This window comes from Cephus cinctus, unplaced genomic scaffold (genome assembly GCF_000341935.2).
Source record: "Cephus cinctus unplaced genomic scaffold, Ccin1 Ccin1_scaffold0114, whole genome shotgun sequence".
NCBI lineage: Eukaryota > Metazoa > Arthropoda > Insecta > Hymenoptera > Cephidae > Cephus > Cephus cinctus.
Window position 1 is genome coordinate 152,500 of NW_014332849.1, and position 9,835 is coordinate 162,334.

At 43.7% G+C, this 9,835-nt stretch overlaps 1 protein-coding gene across 3 annotated transcripts in view; it reads left to right on the forward strand.

Moving 5' to 3' along the window:
- LOC107274793 (histone demethylase UTY) overlaps window positions 1-9,835 on the forward strand; it is a 33,800-nt gene that overhangs the window by 23,445 nt on the left and 520 nt on the right. For 2 of the 3 annotated variants that reach the window (XM_015754308.2, XM_015754309.2), the window contains 10 exons: window positions 1,870-2,048; window positions 3,496-3,624; window positions 5,794-5,977; window positions 6,069-6,284; window positions 6,581-6,736; window positions 6,950-7,136; window positions 7,234-7,554; window positions 7,637-9,082; window positions 9,152-9,407; window positions 9,479-9,816. In XM_015754308.2, coding sequence (XP_015609794.1) covers window positions 1,870-2,048; window positions 3,496-3,624; window positions 5,794-5,977; window positions 6,069-6,284; window positions 6,581-6,736; window positions 6,950-7,136; window positions 7,234-7,554; window positions 7,637-9,082; window positions 9,152-9,407; window positions 9,479-9,816 — 3,412 coding nt within the window. Of the gene's footprint in view, window positions 1-1,869; window positions 2,049-3,215; window positions 3,298-3,495; window positions 3,625-5,793; window positions 5,978-6,068; window positions 6,285-6,580; window positions 6,737-6,949; window positions 7,137-7,233; window positions 7,555-7,636; window positions 9,083-9,151; window positions 9,408-9,478; window positions 9,817-9,835 lie in introns of those variants that run through there. The other variant, XM_015754310.2, reaches the window with a different exon arrangement.

A 9,835-nucleotide genomic window follows, 5' to 3' on the forward strand; every position in this document is an offset into this window, starting at 1 on the left:
TTTTTTTTTTTTTTTTTTTTTTTTACCAAACAGGTAATATCGCAAAAAATTTTATTGGACCGGTAATTTATTAATTTTTTTCTTTCTTTCATTACGAATCCTATTGGGTCAAAGGTTAGAAAAAAAAAGAGTAAGACTATCTCAGATAACGCACTGCGCAGTCGCGGCGACGCAAGGCCAGTGCCCTAAGGAAGTAATAAAATGGGGGGAGGGGCAAAACGTAACCGTTTAGTTTAACCTTTTCCTGAGCAAGGAGCCCTTTTACATCGGGCGCCTATCTTTGGGCCTTTTATCGCACGCTGATACCCTAATACGACCATTAATTTATGAGGTGTCGAGAGAAGGGTGCATTTTAATGGAAATCCACGAGCATGACGTTCACGCAATGCTTTTTGTCTCTGTGCAACTTTCATATATACATTTTTTTCAGATCAATCTGACGTATCGGAATTTTTTATTTTTAACCTAAAAAATTTATCGCTCCCTCGTAACATACTTTTTTGAGCAAGATATGTGTTTTCACATCCCCCCCACTGGTCATATTGCCAATCGAATTATATTTCCGCGTACCCAAGATGCAACGCGCTTGCCGATTAGTCTGGTCGGACTCCGCGCCGGAAGTGACGGTAGCCTTTAAACCGCGTGCGATTATTTTATCGTCGTCGGTCGCGTCACCGTAAACGGGGTCAGGAACCGTAAACACACGCGGTACAGTGTACGTAAGTAAGGCGAAAAAAAAAAGAATTAAAATAGTCGACTTCAATTTCACCGTAATTGGGCCTTTCTTCCGTGGGTCTCATTGAATTCGGTATTTATCATCTCACTGTGCGCGATGACAGTGCGAATAGTCAATGACTGATACATGGAAATATTTCGCAACGAGTCAATGACACCCCAGGATACGCGGAGTCTGAGTCATTCGTAAAAGCCCATGCTAGACTTGATTTAAATTTTCCCGCCAGGTCTGACGAGAAAAATTTTTTTTCCCGACACCGATTACCGAAACTTGGATTCTTGACGTTTCGAAAAAAAAATTGACGTTCGCGAGCTGTCAGAATGTGGAATTTACCGGAAGTCTCGAACGTTGTCTCTGTTTATATCTGGTTATTCGTCCGCCCACGTTGCCGTCGTTACGTCATGGCTTTCCTAATCGTTTCGAACGATGTGGGTCAGCGATGCCACGAAACTGTGTCACACACTCATACCCTCACTCGGAAGTACGTTACACGCGTGGCTCTTGCGAGGATTTATCTAAGTACGCGTGAGGTCCGGGTATACGTCGCCTATCTTTTAAACAGAGCCACGCCGATACCCGCGTTACCCAACACAGTGATTCAGATGTTTGGACCGGTTCCAAAATCGAAAACCAAAATAAAGCTTGACGACTTCAGTGCGCGCTGCTTGCTTGGGAAATATTGCAGCGGATCGATTATGTGCAGGGAGAATTTTATCCGTTCACTTTTCTTCGCGGTCTAGGACGAATTTTCGTGGCGACGGGGGCATGGACGCTTTTTTACTTTATACTATGACTCGGCATTACAGGAAACGTTATGCGCTGCTAACCGCAGTTCCATGAATGATTTAATCATTGCTATGGTGGAGTAGGATGAGGATCGACAGGAATTCACGTTTGTGAATCATTTGGATCACTTGGTTATTATGCGTGTGACGTGGTGTTAGGGTATAGCGAGGGTTGTTGGGATGATAATTTAATTTGGAAATTTTAATATTTCGAAATTATTGATTGAACTGTGTTTTTTTTTTTTTTTTTTTTTTTTTTTTTTTTTTTTTTTTTTTTTTTTTTTTTTTTTTTTTTTTTTCATTTGCTTTAGTTTCTTGGTAATCATTTTTCTTGTCTTTGGGTTTCAGGGCTGTAAAAGCATTCCAGCAGGTGCTATGGGTCGAGCCCGGATTTCCACGAGCATGCGAGGTTCACCTGCGACTTGGTTTGATGCTAAAAGTCCACGCTGATTTCGACGCTGCCCTCAAGCATCTCACCTTAGCCCTCATCGACGCCACGACGCCGGCGTCTTTCACGAAGCTTGAGAGTAGGTTTTGTGGCTTTGTGGCTTTGATCGTTAACCTGGGAATGGTCGCACGCTTTTTTTCTTCGTTTTCAAAATATCCAGTTGGGCTGCCTTGGACACTCCACGCTTCTGGTCTCTTGGGTTTAAATAATGACCATTCGTTTTATAGGCTGTTCTATGCTGGTTACAGGGTAATAAGTTTTTCTGTTGAAAGAAAACAAATATAAGTGGAGTTTAGTATTGCGATTATGCCAATTACAGGCACTACAGAGAATCATTTCGCGGTTTAACTTGCTTTGGGCCTTCATGGGGATAAAGGGCCCCGTGAGAAAGCTGCTTTATACGCTCACTGGGGTATCTTTCAGGATAAACTCAGAGAGCGGGAACTTTTGAATGTTCCGCGAAGCCATACTGAAATTCACGTTCAAAAGTTAAATATAGGGCCCAAGGCTGGAAATACCAGAAACTGTTGTTTATGGTACAAGTCACAGAAGGGTCTTTCAATTTGTATCTGTTACCCTCAGTGGAATACCCATATACCGGTACTGAATTTTCTAGTTTGCATTATCCGAGGTTAAGTTGCAGCTGTGATTCGTGAGGTCATCAGTGACTTGGCTGATATGCATTTTTTTTTTCCTTAAGTGCTCAGTAACGGGAAGTGCAGACTCGTGAATTTCATACACTGTTAAGCCGGATGTCACGTCGAAGAGGTCTTCCATCCATTCTCCCTTGTGTATTGTTTAACCAAGTGGTCGATACCTCCATTCAGCTGTAATGGCAACAGCATCTGTATTTCCTTTTTTTTTTTTTTTGAATTCTCTATTCCCTGAACTTGAAATTATACACAAAGAATATCGCAGCCATTTTCTCGTCACGTGTGTGAAAGCTCCTTTTGTGTCTCAGAAAGTATAGGGCTCAAGATTTTCTTCTCATTCTTCAAAAACTCTCGGTCCTTACGTACGTAAAAGCTTATGGTTAGTAAGAAATACATGTGCATGGGACTTCCCTGATTTTAGTGGCTCTCCATGCGTATCCGACAACTGGATGATATCACTACTGGGTGATTAAGTCCCATTTTGATCCGCTGGTCCATTCAGATTGCTGTACTAGGAAGATTACGAGTCATACTGGTTCTCGTTGAAATAAAAGATCATGTAAACTGAACAAATTCTTCAGTCACCATTGGATCCTCTCAGTATACATATCCTGTTTTATTTCTGATACACGTAATATCACTGTTTATTAATCAAGAAACACAGCAACTAACTGTGTAAGCAATTATAATGTATTTGTCTGAAATTTAAAAAATTCTTGTCCATACCCTTTTATCCGATATATGAAGCTTCCCATAGTCTTCACTCTGAAATCTAATCCGCACAGCATAAAATGGCCTCCCTCGTACCTAATAGTCTTCCGTTTGATTCCACGTGATTTCTCATTCAGTGTCTTTTGAATTTTTTTCTTCCAGTCAAGTTTCACGTAGCTCACCTGTACGAGGTCCAAGGAAAGTATCGTTTGGCAAAGGACCACTACGAGTCTCTACTGAAGGAGAAGTCCTTACCGTCTCATCTAAAGGCGGACATCTGCAGACAGTTAGGTGAGTCTAAGTAACTAATCCCTCATTTGCCAGGAGCGAAGGACGTTAATCAGACATTGGATTGTCATTGGAAGTTATACAACGCTTGTCTCTCATTGTCAAACGAAGACACCACCTGGTTCGACCGTTGTCAGGGCGGCCATGTTTTTTCCCCCATGACGTTCGTTAGAGCGCGGTCGGTAACTTACCGACGCAAAAAGAAATCTACTTTATCTCGAAGGAAGTTACGGCGAAACCGAAATTCACTTTGTTATAAACCCCCCCACACTATTTTCTGCCATTCTATTTTTCCTTTTTGGATTTTAAAGAGTCTATCCAGTTTGTGAAGGTTTTGGCAATATATTTCACGCTAGGCTTGAAGTTCGGTTGGTACACCAAGTAGCAGACGCGTGTATTGATTTATTCTGGGTCGGGGGTGGCCCCGGACGGGACCAGGCTCCCTGTCAGGGCCTTGGCAATGGATGTACGTATACGCAATACTAAACTTGTAACGTCACTGTGGGTGTAAAGGTTCGTGGCTGTGCCTGGATTGAATGTGTATGGAAAAGGATATGACCAACGAGATTGTGGGAACCATCCCTACCATCAACGTCGCCATCGCCATCGCTACACTGCCAAACGCTGACACCGTTACCACCACCACTGTGTTCTTTATTTGTATTAGTAGCCGGCAGATGGTGCACCACTCTGTTGCGTCCTTAAAAGCTACCCTTGTGTCGAGCGCCAATGACCTCCGCTTTTATGCAGTTATTCACGCCATGTTTATTGGGCCTAGGGTGGAACTCTCATCAGCCGGGGGATCAATTTCTGAGGGATAAAGTGTTTTCACAAATTTTTCGCAAATCATCAGTCAGTTTTGGTACCTGTTAATTGGTTTTTTTTAAAGTTGTTTCTTTAATGGGATTTAATTTTTTTGAAATTGTACCTTTCTTTCTAAATTTTTGTAGCTTTCTTTTGATGGCTCTTTCGATGTATTCATTTTTTTCCTCTCACTTTCTGCCTTTGTTGTCGTCAGCATCAATTGTGTTGCTCCTCAGAGACGTAGGAACAGGATGAGGGTAGAATACACGAGTCCCTGTTCGTTAACCGTTCATCCAGAGACTGCTGATCTATTCTGAGGAAAATTCTGAGATAAGTCCACGACGCTAGTCCCAAGTCTAGAAGATAAAGCACAGAGGGTGAACGAATGAGCTCCATTCGGGGAAGCAGCCAGGAGTACAAGGGATCCTGAAGACTATGAAGAGTATTTAAGGAATGGACTCTCAACAGAGAATCCGGCCTCCTTTTAATATTCTCTACGTAGGTCACAGAGAAAATACAATTTTCACTGGGGTTCGCGTTCAAGAATCTACGAGGAGGATACTACAGTCCCGTTCACAGTCCTTTGAACCTTCCTAGCTGGCTTTTCAGGACGGCCATTTACTTTTTCTTCTACAAGCCTTGAATCTTCTCCAAGTGGGACTTTCTCCTACGTATTTGACGTGCTTGCTATTGGCCTGGCTCACTAAGGCCCCGGCAACTGGGCCAGGTGTTCCTGAATCACTATGGCTCACTATGGTCCGCAGCATCGGTTCTGAACTACTGAACCCTGTCCGGGTCGACAATAACCGGGACCTTCGTCAGGTGTAGTCAGTACAAAGGGAGCACCTCTCTCCAGCTCTGAGAGCAATATCTGTAAAATTCATTTATTTTGCGCATTTTCAAATTTTTAAAAAATTTTCCTTCAAGAAAGTTATTAATCCTATCGAATAGTTCCCATCCAAAACATTTTATTAGCCGCTTTAAAGTATTTTCTGACCCTCGGATGGCGGATGAAGATTCACGAAGAACGTCGGCATTTCTACGCCTATGTTTATAGGGGTTGTAATTCGAGACAGTGGTCCCAAGGAGTGGGGTGAAAGTGGCAACCGTAAGGGCATACCTGCAAAAATCTATTCAGTTCGACACTCGTCTATTAGGGTGCAACACGTTTCCCGAGCCTCTTGATAGTTTCAGAACTCACTCTCAGAATTGGCCAGTACTCTTATACTATGAGACACGTTATATTTTCTCTCGGTTAAACTAGAAATGTATGTATCGGTTGTGATTTGAGGTTTCAAGAATTATAATAAGAATCAAGAGTATATTTGTTTCATGAAGATATCTTTGCTTTCTGTTTCTCCAATACAGGATGGATGTACCATGTTGTTGACTATGCTGATTTGGGTGTAACGAGACAGCAGAAACAAGTAATAGCCATACACTGTTTACAAAAGTCCATCGAAGCTGAGCCAAAGAGTGGACAGAGTCTATACTTATTGGGACGCTGTTTAGCAGCATCTGGAAAGGTTCACGATGCCTTCATTGCTTATAGGTGAGAGAAAATTGTAGAAAAAAAAAACAATTATTGTGTAATTAAAAAAAAAAAATAGGAACTTGTCATTAATTGGTTTACGTGTTTGTAGAAACTCTGTGGAAAAATCAGAAGGCAACGCCGATACCTGGTGCAGCATAGGTGTACTATATCAACAACAAAATCAGCCTATGGACGCACTCCAAGCTTACATATGTGCCGTACAATTGGATAAATCGCATTCTGCCGCCTGGACCAATCTTGGTATCTTGTACGAGAGCGTGAGCCAGCCGAAGGATGCTCTTGCCTGTTACGTCAACGCATCCAGGTAAATTGATTAACGTATTTACTATTAAAATAAGGATCTCTGAGGATCTCTTAAGCACCTCAGCATCGTTGGACGCGTCCTGGATAAAAGTATGATACGTAAGTGAAGAATAATTTGTATCCCTTTTATGATCCATAGTAATGTTCTATCTACCTATGGCATCATGGTCTTCATAAAGTGACCTTTGCGTAAGTCACAGACCAGGCTATCCTATGAGTCTTATAAAAGCTCACCTGGTTTCCCGATCATGTAATTAAATTCTTATGCGGGTTGGTCGTTTATCTTTTTGTTCTCAGGGGCAACAACAACACACCTAGTTGTACGGGGTCGCTGACCGGTCTGGGTGGTGCCAAGTCGGGTGGAAACGCACCGATGAACCCATCCCTTCAGCAGCGAATTAATTTTCTTCAGAGCCATCTAAGCCAAGCACCGATGCCTTCGATAGCTACAAAGTAAGTGAAGAAAGAAAGAGAGAAAGAAAGAGAGAGAGAAAGAGAGAGAGAAAGAGAGAGAGAGAGAGTCTTATTATTGTTGCAAATACACATATATATATATATATTGTGTTTTGAATTGAGAATATGAATTCCTTTTGTATAGTGGGGAATTTCTTATCAGCGATAACGCCCAGTTAACGTGACTAAATGAAAATCTGTTGTTCAATTAAGGAGGCGGCAGTTGCCGTCTATAGAAGAGGCCTGGAATCTGCCGATCAGTGCAGAGATGTCTAGTAGACAGCAACAACAGCAACAACCTCCCGGTGGACCAGGATATAAGTATACAGCTGCACCTGCTGGTCCACCACCTCCTTATCCGCAAGGACAGGGTCAAAATTTAAACACAAAGAGATTCAAGGTAAGTCTGTCTTCAGTCAGTGTACGAATGTCATAATTGAGTTTCATCGTTGATGTTAATCACACGCTGTACCTTTGTTTTTGGCGATGAACAACAGCCGGGAGAGGAACCCATATCCCCTGGTGCGCAACAACAACAAAGGCCACCGCCGTTCTATTTGTCGCCGCAACAGTTACAAATGTTGCAGTTTCTACAACAGAATCATGGTAGCCTGACGCCACAGCAACAGGGCTTGTTAGCTCAATTGCAACATCAGTACAGATCTATGCAACAGCATCAACAACAAGTTAGGTTACAGCAGCAGCAGGCGGCACAGAGGGGTCTTAGGCCTGGACAGCCTGGTTATCCTACGGGTTATGCGCATTCGCAACCAGGGCAACCGAGTGTTATAAAAAATTATGGAATTCCTCAGCAACCGGTGAGTTGTCCTTTTTCTTTCACCGATTCTGCGATTCCTATGGTATTTTTTTTTTTTTTAATCTATTCATCTTACTCTACAGCAAGGGGGAACCGTAGCTCTTCAAACTGGATTTGCGGATTCCAATGTTGGCTACAATGCTGCAGCAACTGGAAATACTCAGCAATCACCAGGAATGCCGTACAAATCAGCTGCGGATCCAAACTATCCTCAAAGACAACCAGGATCTCAATATAATCAGTACCAGTCGAATCAATACGGGGCTCAAGGATATACACAGATATCCTCCACGACGAATAGCTATCCCGAGGGATCATCGGGAAATAAGGATCTGGGCGTTACGGATCAGGAACTGCAGGCACTCCTCTCGCAGAAGGATATCGCGACGTCCCTTGCGGAGGACCTGCTTAAGCATTTTGGCTCGGAGGACTTGGACGTTAAGGACGAGTCGTCGGCTATTACGAACAACGGCACCCTGAGCTCTGGTCCTTTTTCGCCGTCTAACCTTGAAGATAGCAGTGATAAGATTAAGGAGGTCAAAGTGGAGAAGATAGACGATACGCAGTCGATACCGTCGACGGCTAATAAGACGGAGTCTGCCTCGCAGAAGAAGGTGGACCTCAAGCCTACGATTTCAGTGGAGACCGTCAAGTGCGAAGCCACCTCGAGTACGATTAAAACCGATTCAGTTTTACGTTTCGAACCCGTGCTCAAACTCGAGAGTCTCTGCGAGTCCCAACCAGAACAGGAACTCAGTATCGAGATGGACTCGAAGAGCATCATCGAGAATTGCAAGGGACAGGGTCTCAAGGGAGTGCCAAATTGTTCAATACTGAGCGACCGATCACCACCTCCAGCCCCACCGGATCCACCAAATCAAAGATTGACGAAGGAACAATTGCTACCACCTACACCTAGTGTCTACCTGGAGAACAAGAAGGACGCTTTTAGTCCACAGCTTCAGGAATTTTGTCTGAAGCATCCTATAGCGGTGATACGTGGTATGGCAGCGGCGCTCAAGCTGGACTTGGGTCTCTTCTCGACGAAGACCCTCGTCGAAGCCAATCCTGACCACGGTATCGAAGTTCGAACTCAGATGCAGCAAACCAGCGATGAGAACTGGGATCCCATGATGGGTCGTAAAGTCTGGGGATGCATAAGTCACAGAAGTCACACAACCATCGCCAAGTACGCTCAGTACCAGGCATCCAGTTTTCAAGAAAGCCTTAAAGAGGAACGAGAAAAGTCTCAGGGTGTCCATACAGCGAATCTATCGGATTCGGACTCAAAGGACAGCACGGGTGTTGTGCGGAGAAAGAAAAATAGTTTTGGTTTGATGGGACGACCGGGTTCAAAGATGTTGCGTTTCGGTACTAACGTCGATCTATCCGACGAGAGGAAATGGCGGTCGCAGCTGCAGGAATTAATGAAATTACCGGCCTTCGCCAGGGTTGTTTCCGCTGGGAATATGTTGAGTCACGTGGGGCACGTTATACTGGGAATGAATACCGTCCAACTTTATATGAAGGTAATTCAAGGTCTACAATCTCATAGATTGTATTCACCTTTTTATCTAATTTAAATCTTTATTCTCCAGGTTCCTGGTAGCCGAACTCCTGGCCATCAGGAGAACAATAACTTCTGCTCGATTAACATTAACATCGGTCCCGGGGATTGCGAGTGGTTTGCCGTACCTGATGCGTATTGGGGTGTAATATGCGCTTTATGCGAGCGCAATAATATTAATTATCTGCACGGAAGTTGGTGGCCATCCTTGGAAGATCTCTACGAAGAGAACATTCCCGTCTATAGGTTTCTTCAGAGACCTGGTGATCTAGTGTGGGTGAACGCCGGTAAGTCTTCCTCTGTTAATTTACAGTTACGTTATTTGAAACGAATTCCTCATGCGTCTTTATCCATGCAGGCTGCGTTCATTGGGTGCAGGCAGTAGGCTGGTGCAACAACATCGCCTGGAACGTCGGTCCCCTCACTGCCCGCCAATATCAACTAGCAATCGAGCGTTACGAATGGAATAAATTGCAGTCCTTTAAGTCCATCGTACCTATGGTTCATCTCTCGTGGAATCTTGCCAGGAACATTAAAGTTTCTGACCCCAGGTTATTCGAGCTGATAAAGAACTGCCTGTTAAGAACTATGAGGCAGTGCTGTTTAATCCTGGAGTTCGTCAAGAGTAAAGGGGTAGAGGTAAGGTTCCATGGTAGAGGTAAAAACGAAGCCTCTCATTATTGCGGCCAGTGCGAGGTAAGTTTCCATTAATTGA